Here is a 16,695-nt window from a genome sequence, read left to right on the forward strand (position 1 = left end):
TGTCAGAAGTCACTGAATTGAATCATACATCTAAAAACGGGTTATTACTATATGTAAACTATACTACATTAAGCTAATTTTTAAAAAAGAAATAAATATATGTGCTGTGTCTAAAAAAAACGACTGCAACATAAGAGGTAATAAATAAATGCACTTAAAAAAACTGCTAACCCAGGAATTCCCTGGTGGTCCAGTGGTTAGGACTCGGCTCTTTCACGGTTGGGGCCTAGGTTTGATCTCTGGTCGGGGAACTAAGATCCCGCAAGCCACGCGGCGTGGCCAAAAAAAAATTGCTAACTTGGAGTTGTGAAAAAAATTCAATAAGTCGTGAAATATATCAAAAACTTCGAAATAATGTTAATGAAAAACTAAGTACATCATAATAACTCTTGCTTGTGGTGGCCAAATTTCTTATTCTGTTGAAGATGTATTGTGAATTTGGAAGTACTAAAATGTACAAAAAGAGTTATGTTGAAGAACACAGTTGAAGAAATTCAGAGGACTTTGGAAAGTCAAGGGAAAGCAAATAGTTGAGGCATAGAGTCAGACAAGAAGCCAGGACAGAAGTGAGAAGAAAGTTAAAGGCTGGAGAAGAACCAGAGGACAATGACATGGGTATAGTGTTGCAAGAATTTTTAGAATTAAGGACTGATCAATCATTCATGTTGGAAAATACTGACAGAACATGCACTAGTGTCAGGCCCTGCTCTAAGTGCTGGGGACACAACAGACCATAATCCTGAATCTCAGACAGTCTACATTCTAGAGGGTGGAGATAATAAACAAAATAAATAAGTCTAAGAAATGGTACAGAAGTGTTAGTGAAAAAAAGGAAAACAAGGAAGCGGGATATCGTATGTAAGGCAGAGGCTAGGGCTTCAATATTTAAAAGGGGGTTTAGAGAAGGCCTTATTGAAGAACAGGTACTTGAGAAAAGAACTGATGCAGGTGAGGGAGCCAAGAGGAGAGCTTTTAAAGGTGGGTGCTTTTAACACTGAGTTCTCATGGTGTACTCAGCTAACATCCGTCCACTTTGTTGAGACCCATTTAGCTTCCATAATAACGATATAAAAAGATACCACTTAATGTGATAACTGGTTATGTCAATTTATAAAAATGATTTACAGAATAAATCTTCATTTCAACCAAACAAGAAATATTAGAAATCCAACTGAAAGAAAACCACACACTTCAATCTATTTTCAACTACTACTACCTCTCCTCTCTCAAACCTGCCCTTCTTTCAATTTTCATTATACACGATTCTGAAAAAGCTGAATGGCACAGTTTAATATCAATAAGTTTTTGAGTATTAGCTAGGAAAGGGGGTTAGAAAAAACAGGAGGAAATAGCCTATCCATATGAAAATAATAATCACATAATATTTATTGTCTGGGATTGACATGTTTCAAATATGCAAAGTAATAAAATGTCAGGAAAAGCAAAACTTCCTAATGTTAAAAAGATCATAAATTTTCCCCAAAATAAGACATATGAAAAAAGTTCGGGTGATACTTAATGTCAAAAGAAAAAAATACCCTTCAATTTAAGCTAAAGAAGCTTAAAACCTTCAGAGGGCACAACTTACTCACCACTGAAGGGCTGCGGAGACAATGGCAGTTACTGTAAAAGCACAGAAGACAACAGATATCTTTTTTTTTTTTTTTTGAGCTTGAGAATCACTTTTTAACCTTAACAAATTCCCTGACTCATGCATTCTATAACTTGTACTTTTGCTACCTCTTAAATGAAAAAAAAAAATGTCAAAAAGCTACAAGGATTTCAGTGTCATTTTAAAATAAATTTATGTTTGTATTTTATAAATTACAATGGCACATATGTAAATATTTAGAGTGGCACCCATATGGGCAAAACATGTAACATACTTAATCTATAGATAATTTAATGTAGGTGGCTTCTTTTTTTAAAAAATTTTATTTATTTATTTATTTATTTATGGCTGTGTTGGGTCTTCGTTTCTGTGTGAGGGCTTTCTCTAGTTGCGGCAAGTGGGGGCCACTCTTCATCACGGTACGCGGGCCTCTCATTATCACGGCCTCTCTTGTTGCGGAGCACAGGCTCCAGACGCGCAGGCTCAGTAGTTGTGGCTCACGGGCCCAGTTGCTTGGCGGCATGTGGGATCTTCCCAGACCAGGGCTCGAACCCGTGTCCCCTGCATTGGCAGGCAGATTCTCAACCACTGCGCCACCAGGGAAGCCCATAGGTGGCTTCTTGAGCCCTTTTTTGGAACTCTACGGTTCCCCCTAGGTCCTTGCTTCACTGTTTGGGAACTGTCGACACCATGTTGATTGTTTGGCTTTCACAGGTGCTAAGAAAAGTTTTTTTGAATGAATGAACAGAGATAAAGAAAGCAGACGTTTTAGCTGCAAGCTACTGTTGGGTGAAAAACTGTTGCTTCCGGTTCACAAAATCTCATTATTTTCAGTCTAAATAGATCTTCATATATGCTCTAAGTTCAGTGAACATGTTATTTCCATTACCTTTAGGGAAATCTCATCCTAAAATAGCTTGTTGTCTTTAAAGTAAACTAGTGGGAGGCCTAGCAGGTTTTCAAAGATGCTGCTATAAACAAAAATGGAGTATGTCTCTAAGTCTTTTTCAAGTTTGTATAGACTCAAGTAGGACACAAAGGTTCTTAGGTCTTTAGTAGTATACCAATGTGACTAAGGTAACCTCCCTCCCTGAGGTCATTAACCCCTTCAAATAAGACTGTAGTCAGAGTGACCTACTCATAAAGGCCACAAGAAACCTGACTCATGGCCTGCTTTGAATTGCTTTCTCTGAGACACTGTATTATTGTCTTTAAGAAAAAGGCTGTGATCATCTATAGTTCTTGAGATTTGCAGCCAAATAAGTCAAACGAGCATCAATAAGAGATTAAACAAAGACTTATCCAAAAAAAAAAAAGAAAGAAAAAGAAAGAATTCTGTGCTCATGTTTGTTAAACAACCAAAAAATGTTTATTGAATACCTAATATGTGCATGTGGCAATTACAAAGAGGTATAGCTTTAAGACTTGTCCTCAAGAAATTCTTAATTTTTTGAGGCAGGCTACAAAGCACACTGAGAGATGATTAGGGACAGAAAATAGGAAGTATAGAGACCAACAGGGGAATAAAAATTCAGAGGATGCAGAAGGCACTGTGCCCTGAGGCAGGCAGGAAGCTTTATGGAAAAGAGCTAGAGAAGGAGAGCACCTTGAAAACCTAGGGAGGAAGCGGCAGATGGATTTTTCGTATGGTTTACAGAGACACATGACTCTGTATATTGCAGGGGAAACGCACCCTAAGTGACCTTGCATGTCTCCATCTGGATCACGTAGGCAAGGTTCCACTTCACTCTGTGATCATCCCAGGGATGCAGCAAGACAGCCAGTCTTGGGAGAAGCTGCCACAAGGAATCATCTGCCTCCCTGGTTCTGGAGACACATGGGATTTTACACCTCGACCTCCTTTTAGGTATGGATGAAAGCTGGAAAACTGCTTGGTTGTGGTTTAGAGTTGGTGCCTCCATGACACAGTGACGCATCACTCTGGTCTTCTGTCATCTGGACGCTAGATTTGGTATATTCCCGTGGGATTAGGACCATGGAAAGTTGACACCATGCTGATCTTGCTTAGGCTGCCCTGTAAGTCACAAACTTCCTGCACCATCTGGGCTCATTGTCTCCTCCCAGGCCAAACCTATGGAAGTGTGGCTGGCCAACCTGCAGGAGTCACTGCTGCTTAGAGACTGCTCGATGGATTGGCACATACAGGTCTGGAAGGAGTGATTAACTTTTCCCAAGTAAAGTGGTTGGAAGAAGTAAATCAATGCCATTCAGAGGAGAAAGCTGCAGGTACGTAGTACCACAGGCTGCTGTACTGCTAGTTGGCATCTTAACAAACAAAACTCAGAAAGCGACTTGTTCTGAGGCAGAACAGACCTAGGGTTGAATTAAAGAAGCTGCTAATCACTGATGAGGGAGGAAGACCATCATTTCTTTCTTTCTTTCTTTCTTTTTTTTAATTAGGGTATAGTTGTTTTACAATGTTGTATTAGTTTCTACTGTACAGCAAAGTGAAGTAGAATTCCCTGTGCTATACAGCAGGTTCTCATTAGTTATCTATTTCATACATATTAGTGTATATATGTCATTCCCAATCTTCCAGTTTATCCCACCTCCCCTCCCCCCTTGGTGTCCATACGTTTGTCCTCTACATCTGTGTCTCTACTTCTGCCTTGCAAACTGGTTCATTGGTACCATTTTTCTACATTCCACATATATGCGTTAATACAAGATATTTGTTTTTCTCTTTCTGACTTACTTCACTCTGTATGAAAGTCTCTAGGTCCATCCACGTCTCTACAAATGACCCAGTTTCGTTCCTTTTTATGGCTGAGTAATATTCCATCGTATATATGTACCATATATTCTTTATCCATTTGTCTGTCAATGGGCATTTAGGTTGCTTTCATGACCTGGCTATTGTAAAGAGTGTTGCAATGAACACTGGGGTGCATGTGTCTTTTTGAATTATGAAAACCATCATTTCTAATTCAAATTGTTTTCAGCAACTTTCCACTTTCTTCTTTTCTCTGTCCACCACTCCCCCCAAGCACACACACATCCTGGGCTAGGAGAAACAATGACTATGTCACAACTAACAAGCAAACATCTAAAAGGAACATTTGCATAAAGTCACAAGGGGTTGCCATACGTACTTCTGTATCTGCCACTGCAAACACATGTACACAAGATGGGGATTACTTTATAACATGAGATAAATACCTTGTATGAAAGCATAAAATAGTAGCCTATGTAATAAGAGCCTTCTGGAGAAATCTAGTCTCCACAAAGGAGAGTCTTTGTACACAAGGATTTTTGAGGAAGTTTTTCTCATAAGTTTTACAGGGATTCTCAGTATGTGCATTGATCATATGTATTTATCTTAAGGTTTAAGACATTACAGAGGACTTGGCATCATTCTATATAATTATAGTCTATTATACATTACATGATATTCTATTATATACATAATACTTGGCCTTAGGGAAGGAATGTTAAATTAAAATGAAATTTTCTTGTAATCAAGTTTTTCTAGTAGAGAAGTGCTTCTAGGTTCAGGGCAGCAATTCTCTTTAATATGTTATCAGAACTCTTTAGTACAATCCGTGCTGCACAACAGTGGTTAAGAGCATAAGCTCTGGGGTCAAAGTGCTGGGTACAAATGCTAGCGCCATCTTGGGCACTTCTGCATAAGGCAGTGAAGCTTCTGTTCTTAAATTTGCGTTCTATCACCTCTGGGCAACAGGGAGAATGACAATGCATGTCTCATAGTGGGGTTGTGAGGATTTAATGAGATAGCCACACAAAGTGCTTAGTATACAGGGTGGCACACGGTGTCCTACAATTATTATGTAAAACTTATTATTAAAATACTGATACAATAAATCATCATTTTTGATAGCAAGTAAATTGTTACTTAAACAGTTATATAAGTAATCCTCTTGCTTCTTGGTTTTTCCTATATCTTTTTCTATTTTTATCTTCCTTTGAATAAAAGGGAAGAGTGAATGAGTGGTGGTGGTGAGCAGAAAAGGGAACATGAATATAATACTGTATACAGAGTTACAGTGGTTTCCAACAATGAAATACTGTATCTGGGTTTCTCATGACTTTGTAGGAATTGATTGTTTTAAAATATGCTTCAATTGCCAAAATTCCCATGACTTATGACAGGCTGAATATTTGATATTTTCTTCCAGAAGACAAATGTAAGTCTCTTTGTTTCTTCTTCTTCTTCTTTTTCTTTTTTTAAAGTGCTATAGTATCACTATCCCAGTCACGACACTAGAAACTTACTTTAAGAGATATGACTTTTTAATATTTGAGTTTTTAAAGGCATCTGGCCCTTATTTAACCATCACATTTACATCCAATTTCTGCAGGCATGGTTTTGTTGTTTAAGCTTGGCTTGATGCCCTCTGCAGAAAGCCTTTGCTTTAATGAACACAACCCCACTGAAACTGCTAGAGTCCCCTGGTCTGCCCCCCTTCCCTGCCCCCAACCAACTGTACAAGAAGAGCACAGAAAGTTTCACCTTGCATTTCAAATAAGAAGATAAAAATAAGAAAATAAATTGAGGTAGAATCAGCTTTATGTGGCTGCCACTGCTATGACATATTCAACTTGATGCCCTTATATTATTTGCAGAAGTGTTTATGTACTATGAAATGTTCAGCCAGAGCATACAGGAAACTATAAAATATTTTATGAGATGTATACATGGTTGATGCAGAATTTTAAATGCAACTTGGGAAGGTTCTATCTAAATTCCAGGAGGGCAGATTGAGGAAATACTTTCTCTGTAGTGACTCAGTTTTACATAAGGGGTTATATGAACTGGAAAGAAATACCTGATTTGGGAACTATACAAAATTTTTTCCATAAAATTAAATTTTATAATTTATAGACAAGTAAAATTGTTTTCTTTCAGACCAAGAATCACAAGTTATGTTTATTTTTCTTCTACGTTGTAAAAGCATTAAATGTGGATTGTTTATTATTTTGTAGGAACAAAGAACATGCAGTAATAAATGAAGAATCCTCCCCAGGTACAGGAAGTATATACACCATTAAAAAATATTTGTGCTTCTGATGGTTTTTAAATAACAACTCTTGGTTCTAAAACTGGAACATTATTTTTGAATCTCAACTATTGTAATACGTGAAGGCAGAAGGTTAATGACATATCCTCAAAATGGCATGTTTAGAAAGTTGCATTTCCAAATTCAGGTGAAGGGAGAAATATATTTCTGTTTCCTTTATCCTCAAGTCTATAAGGCAGTGCCAATTTCCCATAAGAGAAGTTATTTATTTACTTATTTATTTTCAAATTCCATCTCCCAAACACAGGCCTACGGAAATAGAAACTATTTTGTGCGTTCACATTTGATTTACAATTAAGCCTGACTTTTTGTTTATTTTTGTTTTATTTATTTAAAATTTTCATTTTCTATTGGAGTATAGTTGATTTACAATGTTGTGTTAGTTTCAGGTGTACAGCAAAGTGATTTAGTTATACCTATTCTCTTTCAGATTCTTTTCCCATATAGGTTATCACAGAGTATTGGGTAGAGTTCCCTGTGCTATGCAGTAGGTCCTTGTTGATTTTATATACAGTAATGTGTGTATGTAAATCCCATCCTCCTAATTTACCACCCCTCCCCCACCTTTCCCCTTTGGTAGCCATAAGTTTGTTTTCTAAGCCTCCGAGTCTGTTCTGTTTTGTAAATAAATTCATTTGTATCATTTTTTAGATTCCACATATAAGTGATATCATATGTTATTGGTCTTTGACTTCATTTAGTGTGATAATCTCTAGGTCCATCCATGTTGCTGCAAATGGCATTATTTCATTGTTTTTTATGGCTGAGTAATATTCCATCTATTTTTATGTGGTATATAAGTACCACATCTTCTTTATCCATTCATGTATCGATGGACATTTAGGATACTTCCATGTCTTGGCTATTGTGATGGTGCTGCAATGAACACTGGGGTTGCATGTATCTTTTTGAAGTATGGTTTTCTCCAGATATATGCCCTGGAGTGGGATTGCTGGATCATATGATAGCTCTACTTTTAATTTTTTAAATTTGATTTTTTTCAATTTTTGGCTGCACTGTGCAGCTTGTGGGATCTTAGCTCCCCGACCAAGGATCAAAACTGCACCCCCTGCATTGGCAGTGCGGAGTCTTAACCACTGGACCTCCAGGGAGGTCCCTACTTTTAGTTTTTTAAGGAACCTCCATACTGTTCTCCATAGTGGTTGTACCAATTTACATTCCCACCAACAATGTAGGAGGGTTCCCTTTTCTCCATACCCCCTCTAGCATTTATTGTTCATAGACTTTTGGATGATGGCCATTCTGACCGGTGTGAGGTGATTGTAGTTTTGACTTGCATTTCTCTAACAATTATTGATGTTGAGCATCTTTTCACATGCTTTTTGGCCATCTGTATGTCTTCTTTGGAGAAATGTCTATTTAGATCTTCTGTCCATTTTTTGATTAGGTTATTTGGGTTCTTTTTTACATTTAGCTGCATGAGCTGTTTGTATATTTTGGAGATTAATCCCTTGTCGGTTGCTTCGTTTGCAAACATTTTCTCCCATTCTGTGGGTTGTATTTCAGTTTTGTTTATGGTTTCCTTTGCTGTGCAAAAGCTTTTAAGTTTAATTAGGTCCCATTTATTTATTTTTGTTTTTATTTTCATTATTCTAGCATCAACATCACGAAGTCATTGGGAAGATAAATGAACTACCAAAGGTAAGGTTCCTGACACAAAGTAGGTGCTCAAAGTATGTTAATTCCCCTCTCCTCTGCTTACAGACCTCTTTTTAAAAATTGATGTATAACTGGCATATAACACATTATTTAATTAGTATCACAGTCCCTCTGAAGAAGATTTTAATATAACACTTATGCTTTAGGATGTGTCCATAATTAGAATCATTTAAAAAATAAATCTAGGTTATTGTCTAAGATAAACATGCCATAAAACCCTGATGTGTCTTGGTAATATCTAATGCAAACCCAGTATGGTGGAGTATAAGACTAGACAGACTGATAATTAGGGACCATGGTCTGGTCTCTGGTCTGTCATAGCATTGCTGAGTGACGTTGGTAAAGTCAGCTTCCCTCTTCAGGCCATCATTTTCCATCTGTAAAATGAGTGGTTGTTTTCAATGACCTTTAAGACCATCTTCCACTCTGACAGTTTATGATTCTACATAACAATTTAATCTTTAAAGAAATTTATTTAAGTCACATTTTCTGAAACTTTCCCTTTATAAATTTTTTTCCCCTATACTCACTGCCTAAGGAAATTTTATTTCACTTCAAATTTAGTGTTGTGGAAAGAGTCAGAAAAAGAACCTAAGTGTAGAAAAGAAAAAAAAAGAATTACAAATATTAATATTGAGCCATTACGGGGACATCTAGGCTGGTTCGGGACAGACATAAATGACCTTGTTTTATTCTAAATTCAGCTCACTGGCTTATGATGAAAAGTGAAAGGTTATTATATGGACTTACTGGGCAAAACCAGATTTTATAAATAATTACCTGTCAGACTGTTCAAGATAGACAAACATACGCCAGACCAACAAAAACACAGACCTGTCATATTTCTGAGAGAAATGTACATTGAGTCTTCCTTCTCTGGGACTATAAGGAGATCAGGTAGAATAAAATGAAGGGAAAAAAAAATCTAAACCCTGTATTTTCTGCCTTGTGCATACTTTAAAATGTATAATGTGGGAGACGAGGAATTTCGATGTGAAAAATCGGCTCCTGAAAATTTTATACATCTATAAGCCTGGCACAGAAACCAAATACAATAAATGCTGTCATTTTAAAAGTTAGGATGTTTACTGCAAGCTTATAATTTTCCATGATTAGAGATGCCAAGAAAAATAAGAATGATGATAAAAAGAAAAGTTTAATCATACATTTCACCAAGCACAGATGGAACATCAAAACCCTTTGGCAATTTTTTGATATTATATATCTGCATTTTTTGTTCTTGACATGAAGATTTTTTCCAGAAGGACTAACATAGAACAGGTAAGTGATTGATAGTTAACAAATGTGAATAATATGGCACAATCACATTAGCTGAGCCTCACTGTGATTTGGTCACAGGAGGAAAATCTTTCATGCTTCTCATTTCTGTTTTTATTAATTCTTTACAAAGGCTATCTCAGTGTGTGTAGAAACCATGATAAAAGTAAAATTATACAAAACTCATAAAGAATTAAAGAAACAACTTCCTTCTTTGCAATTCAAGTTCAATCAAGAACTGCATATAACTGCTATATTTTGGTTTGCTTCATTACAGTTCCTCGTTTACTGGAGAAAGTATAGATGTCAGAAGGATAACTCAGCTGCTACCAGCAAGAAACTGCCCAGCCCACATTTCAGTCTAGGTGTTAGTGCTTTGGAGGGAGAAAGCAGATCACTTGGCTCCCCATCCATTGATTCTAACCGCTTTGCTTCTAAATGGGTACAGCGTTGTGTGTGAGGCCTGGGCCTGGGGATCGGAGGGACAGGGGAAGGAGAAAAATGAAGATGGGGAAGAGGGTCTACGAGGGGAAAAACACACGATAGGCAGATACTCAGAAAGTTGGGAAGAGGCCATGAAAATGACACATATACTACACGTGGGGTGAAGGGAAGAGAAGATGGGAACAGACAGTTCATCAGGCCAATTAGGTCTTTGATTAGTGTGAGCTTCTAAGATGGACACTTGTCTGTAAAATACATGTAGATCTAGACATCAAATGTCAGAAGGTAGAGTTGGTGGGACAGTGCAAGGGGAAAACTGACTGTTCTTTTAATTTTGTTTCCTTTGTCCTAAACCTGGATTACAAAATGCATCAAATAAAACACAGACTAAACACTGAGGGAAAAAAAGTCACTGCTTTTAAGTTATGTGAGCTGAGAGCAGTAAATCTATTCCAAATTAAAATTTCAAAATTGTGTGCTGTGCATTCTTGTCCACCTACACACCATCCCAAACATCCTGCCATTAATTGGCTAAATGGCCCATCTAGTAAACAAGACTAAGCGTTGAGGGGGCTGGAAAAGGGCTGGAGTCAGCCAGTTGATAGTCACAACCAACCAACCCACTCCGAAGGATGCGGAGAAGGTAAACTTGTATTTTATTTTGCCCAAGGAGGGGAACAGAAATCACCTTAATATAACATTGCCTTTCCTGTTGTCTCAGTCACAGTCACATCAGCAGGCCAGAAAAGCCATCCCATTCCTGCGGTAGGCACTCTGTCAAAGAAAAAGAAATCTGCAGTGAATTACCACATCAAGTCAAACCAGGAAAGGAAGCAAAAGAGCAAACAGAACTTTCTTCCTGTTTTGTAGACTCTGCTGGCTACAATCTAATACAGTGCTTAATCTGAACATTTCTGGTGGCAAAGCTTTAGCAGCCACTCTGTTAAAAAGTCAGTGTGGTTAACAAGTGGTTAGTGATTCTATTTTGGGGGAGTGGGAGATACCTAAAATAAGACATCCCATTTTGTTAATTGATTGGGCTTGGTTAGGTCAAAGACATGTTGTGTTGAATCTGTTTGTCCTTTATAAACATGTGCTCTCTATTGGACATGCCCAAGAATCACTTCTAACTAAGTCTCTTAATAGTCTGTAAATTACTGACTCATTATATCCTTCCCAGGCCTAACTTACAGTCTCAGCGAAAAGCTATGGGAACAGATACTAAGAGAGCACCTCCCCCCCCACAAATATGGCAATCTCTAAGGAGTTCTGTACATTATAGACATTACAGAAAACTTGAATCTTACATAATTTTATATACATTCATGTACATATAGATATATAAATGGATATTCATGATGGGATAAAAATACTCCCTTAAAAGAAAAATGGGAAAATAGATACTAATTGCAATAATGCAATATATTCCAGTAAAGAAAGTAAAATGGCGTGATTTCTCACCTCAAGAGATATATTCTGCATTTCAGAGTTGAAAGAGTTGGGCCATACAGGGCCTCTGTGACTCGTCCTCATTCTCACAATGAGACCCAGAGTGAAGCAGAATTAAAATCCAGGATTTAGGAATAAAATACCCCTTTTCACCACCATAGTTTTCATTATTTAAACTAGGAACAGCAACGTTCAGAGAATGCATAACCCTCAATTAAATGGAACTTTTCTATAATCTGTTTTCAGAAAAATGGAAAAAATGACAAAATCTCGTATCAGGGATTTTTTTTTTTTTTTCCTTTAAGCTAGTAACTCTGGGCTGTTCTGGAGTCTGTAAACTTTCGGTCCAATAAATTTACCTTCAGTAGCCATATTATAGGAAATACAGAATAAGCTTTTATGGTTAAGATAATGTTATGAAGGTGCTGAGAGTTTAATTCTAAAAACATGATTATTTTTAATTATACAAAAAAAAAAAAAGGAAAGTGGCCCCAAGCTTTTTAGAAAGACTTCTACCAATATGAGGTGAAACAAAAATGGTTTTCCAGATAACTTTCTGTTAATCATAAAATTCAATTAACTTCAAAACCTTCCCTCCAAATCTCCTGCTTACACAGGATTTACTATGGTTGTCAGGCTTTGGCGCCCTGGCTGAAATTTCATCGGTGGGTTATGCTGTTACACAGTTCACTCCAGATCAGCATATCAAGGATGAGAAAACAGTGGCAGATTCCAAGTTTCCTTTCTCAGGGATCTCTGGGAGCTCCATCTTACCATTGCACTTTTTGTGCCACAGGGCACTTTCAGACTGAAGCAAACATTCTAACAAAGGCTAGAAAATTCCAGCTCTAGCTCCTAAGATTGTGCACCGGAGAACAGTGGTTAAGTGAGCTCCTTGGAGAGCCACAAATAAGTTGCAGGAACGGATAAGGTGTCTTCCCACAACTACAGGCAGGGGAGCCTCAGGCCTTGAAACAGCCCCTTCCACCACAGCCGCCTTCGAGAGGCTCACGCCAAAGTAATACTTTCAGCTTCTTAACCTTGATATTTTACAGTTTACAACCACAGTGACAACCTTTAACATAACATAATTTTGAAAGCACAGGGATGGTTTACATGGAGATAAATGGACCTGGGAATAAAGCTGGGTTCCTCTTAAAGGTAAATGGTTGAGGTGAGCCTTCCTTGAAAAAGCAGTCTTGGCTCGGGAGAAGACTGAATCTTGGCTGAGCTCACCTGAGAAATTACCACATTAAATCTTTCCAGGGTGGGCGATATGAAATGGTTCGCTCCAGTACTGAAAAGGTCACTTTTCAAAAATCAAGTCACCTTCACGGATAATTGATTACTATTGTTTGCAAACAAGTAAAAGATGACAGGCTTATTTAATAACATAGACACTCAAGTAGCCAAGTTTAATGAGAAAACAAAGTTTAGAGCTGACCCAGATTTCTGGAATAAGTTCTTCCTATTCTAATTCTAAAATAAAGAAGAAACAAACGGGCATGTGTAATTAGTGAAGAACAATTTCAGCAAACCAATCCCCTAGGGTCCTCCACCCTGAGTCACTGCTTTTTCCTTTTGATGTATAAAGGATGTATGTTGTCTGTCTGTGTAGGGTAATTATGGGAATGTCCCAAATTTGGCATCCCTTCCAGAGTAAGCAACTTGAAAGGAAGATGGATGAAGACAACTCATCTCTGTGTCAACTGTGAATTTCTCTCTATTTGTGTTGTGAATGCTGAAACTAAATTTAAACATTGCTTGGTGTGAGGGCCTTCCAGAGGCCATGTTCTCATGAAACATTCTGTATCCAACTCACTCTCTACTGTCAGATCCTATGAACGATTCACAGACACCCCTAGTTAGTAAAACCCAGACCTTGACCAGAAAAAGCCAGGACCTCCCCAGCTACTGAAAAGTATAAATTAATCAATAACACAGACCTCGCCCCCCCGCCAAACCAGCTCTTACTGCTATATACCACTTAAGCTTTACTTCTTACTTAATAGAGCTCTGTTCTCAACTACTGTTGGCTCCTATGTAAATGCATTGAACAGCTCAGATATTTTAGCATCTCCCAAAGTTACCAGCAAAGATGATATATATATATATATATATATATATTTAAAGGACCAATTGTAGTTCTTAGGCTTTTTTTTCTTTTTAATTGAGTATCAAGCTAGCTCCCCATTTTGACATTCTTTTATTCATTCAGCTCCAAATTATGACCTTTTACTGGAATCTCAATCTACCTGGATAAACAGACATTGATTCTACTTGCTGCACTGAGCACTGGTGGGGAAATTAACTAATTAAGGGTGTACTTTTAAAATATGGCTTAAAAAAATCATATGGACAATGAACAAGCTAGAGAAAACATTTAAATCCCAAACTGGTTTACTTCTGCTTTTTTATGGTTCATCATAAATTACACATTTTAAGGAATGCAAATTAATATTAAAAAGCAAAAGATTAATATTTATCTTAAGCAAAAGAAGATAAATATGCTATAAAACATATACTGCAGTTTGAATATAATTATATGTGTGTTATTTATGCCATTAGCCTAATTAGTAAGGCTTTAATTATAGATAAAACCACGCCCCTCAGTTCAGACCTGTATTTTATTCTTACTACTACATTCCCTGATTAATTTTGGCATCACTGAGGCTGAGCTGTTGCTGCTCTGCACCCTGTTCCATGGCGCCAGAGTTAGGACTTTGACTCACCATCCCCAGGATGTGCTGTTGCTGCACCCTGAGCCCAAGCCACTACTGTACCCTGTCACCCCAAAGCTTGTGCCACTGCTGTTCTCCCCACCCTGGGGCCCAAATCACTGTGGTAAGCCCCAAGAACTCAGACCCTGGGTCCTTGGAAGATATACACATGCCTGCACCTCAGACACTGGCACTACCATCACTGCAAGTGCACCTGTGCCCCAGGACCAAGGTAGTTCCACACGTGCCTGATCCTAGAACCCCGGCTCCACTGCCACTGAGTGCCAGCTCACTAAACCTTGTACCAAAATGGATGCCCTTGGCTAGAACTTCCTTTCACAGGCAAAAAAGAAAGACCACAGCAGCAGCCTCTGCCATCGAGAACCCCAACAGCCCTAGGTATCACTGCCACTTGCAGAACCTCTGCAGTCTGGGCCCCTACAGTCTTTGCCCAAGTTGACCTCAGCTGATGGAGCTGCACAGAGATTATGCCACTGTGCTTTCCCCAGAATCAGAGGTGCTGAACCCCATCCTGCCAGAGCTCTCACAGACACCTTCAGGTGAAAGTCTTTCCCCTCCAGAGTCAGTCTGAAAAGGCTGGAAGAGTTGACTGCTCCCTCAAATGTGCAAACATCGATGCAAAGCTACTAGAAACGTGGAAAAGCAAGGAAACATATCACCACCAAAGGAACTCAATAATTTTCCGGTAACTAACCATAAAGAAATGGATATCTGTGAGTTACCTGAAAAAGAGTTCAAAATAATTATTTTAAGAAAGCACAGTGAGATGAAGAGAACTGACAGACAACTCAATGAACTCAAGAAAACAATGCATGAACAAAATGAGAAATTCAACAAAGAGATAGAAATCATAAAAAAAGAACTAAACAAATATTTTGGAACTAAAATGCAAGAGAGAGCTTCAAAAACAGAATCAAGCAGAAGAAAGAATGTGCAAACTTGAAGACCGATTTCTTGATATTATCCATTAAGAGGAGAAAAGAAATAAGAATGAAAAAAGGGTGAAAAAAGTCTGTGTAAATTACGGGACACCATTAAGTGAAATAATGCAGTCAGCCCTCTGTATCTACTGATTCCGCATCTGCAGATTCAACCAACCAAAAATATTTGGAAAAAAAATTCCAGAAAGTTCCAAAAAGCAAAACTTGAATTTGCTGTGAGCCGGCAACTATTTACATAGCATTTACATTGTATTTACAGCTATTTACATAGCATTTACATTGAATTAGTTATTATACGTAAACTAGAGATGATTTAAAATATATATGGGAGGATTTACAGAGGTCACATGCAAAACTATGTCACTTTATATAAGAGACTTGAACATCTGCAAATTTTGGTATCCATGGCGGGTCCTGGAACTAATCCCCCACAGATACTGAGGGATGACTGTATTTGATTTATGGGAGTCCTAGAAGGAAAAGAGAGAGAAAGGGTTAGAAAACTCATGTGAAGAAATAGGGCTTCCCTGGTGGCGCAGTGGTAGAGAGTCCGCCTGCCAATGCAGGGGACACGGGTTTGTGCCCCGGTCCGGGAAGATCCCACATGCCGTGGAGCGGCTGGGCCCGTGAGCCATGGCCGCTGAGCCTGCGCATCCGGAGCCTGTGCTCCGCAATGGGAGAGGCCACAGCAGTGAGAGGCCCGCGTACCACAAAAAAAAAAAAAAAAAAAAGAAATAAGTTCAGATATCTGGGGAGAGATATGACCATCCAGAAACATGAAGCTCAGGAATTCCCATATAGATTTAGCCCAAAGAGCTATTCACTGAGACATTTTATAGTCAAACTCTTAAAAATCACTGACAAAAAGAGAATTTTGAAAGCAGCAAGAGTTTAAAAAGAGTCATCACATACAAGCAAACCCAGATAAGGTTATCAGCAGACTTCTCAGAAGAAACCTTGCAGGCCAGGAGAGAAAGGGATGATATATTCAAAGTGTTCAAAGAAAAAACCCTGCCAATCAAGAACACTTTACCCATGAAAGTAGTTCCTGGGTAGAGATAAAGACTTTCCCAGACAAACAGAAGCTGAGGGAATTTATCACCACTAGACTTGCCTTACAAGAAATGCTAATGGGAGTTCTTCAAGATGAAACAAAAGGATGCAGCAAAAGCAGTTCTAAGAGGCAAGTTTATAGTGATAAATGCCTACATTAAGAAAAAAACGAAGATTTTATGTACCTATGGTCACCTAACCTATGACAAAGGAGGCAAGAATATACAATGGTGAAAAGACAGTCTCTTCAATAAGTGGTGCTGGGAAAACTGGACAACTACATGTAAAAGAACGAAATTAGAACACTCCTTAACACCATACACAAAAATAAATTCAAAACGGATTAAAGATCTAATTGTAAGGCTGGACACTATAAAACTCTTAGAGGAAAACATAGGCAGAACACTCTTTGACATAAGTCGCAGCAAGATCTTTTT

General features: G+C 38.1%; 1 protein-coding gene across 4 annotated transcripts in view; it reads right to left on the minus strand.

Moving 5' to 3' along the window:
- Positions 1-10,710: 10,710 nt before the first annotated feature.
- The window catches only part of SUPT3H (SPT3 homolog, SAGA and STAGA complex component), a gene marked incomplete at its 5' end in the record, with an annotated part of 435,851 nt that continues 429,866 nt past the window's right edge, over positions 10,711-16,695 (minus strand). For all 4 annotated transcript variants that reach the window (XM_079712421.1, XM_079712420.1, XM_079712419.1 and 1 more), the window contains one exon: positions 10,711-10,848. In XM_079712421.1, the coding sequence (XP_079568547.1) occupies positions 10,807-10,848 (42 nt within the window). In that variant the 3' untranslated portion in view covers positions 10,711-10,806. The remainder of the gene's footprint in view (positions 10,849-16,695) is intronic.

The sequence above is a fragment of the Hyperoodon ampullatus genome (assembly GCF_949752795.1).
Source record: "Hyperoodon ampullatus genome assembly, chromosome: 10".
NCBI lineage: Eukaryota > Metazoa > Chordata > Mammalia > Artiodactyla > Ziphiidae > Hyperoodon > Hyperoodon ampullatus.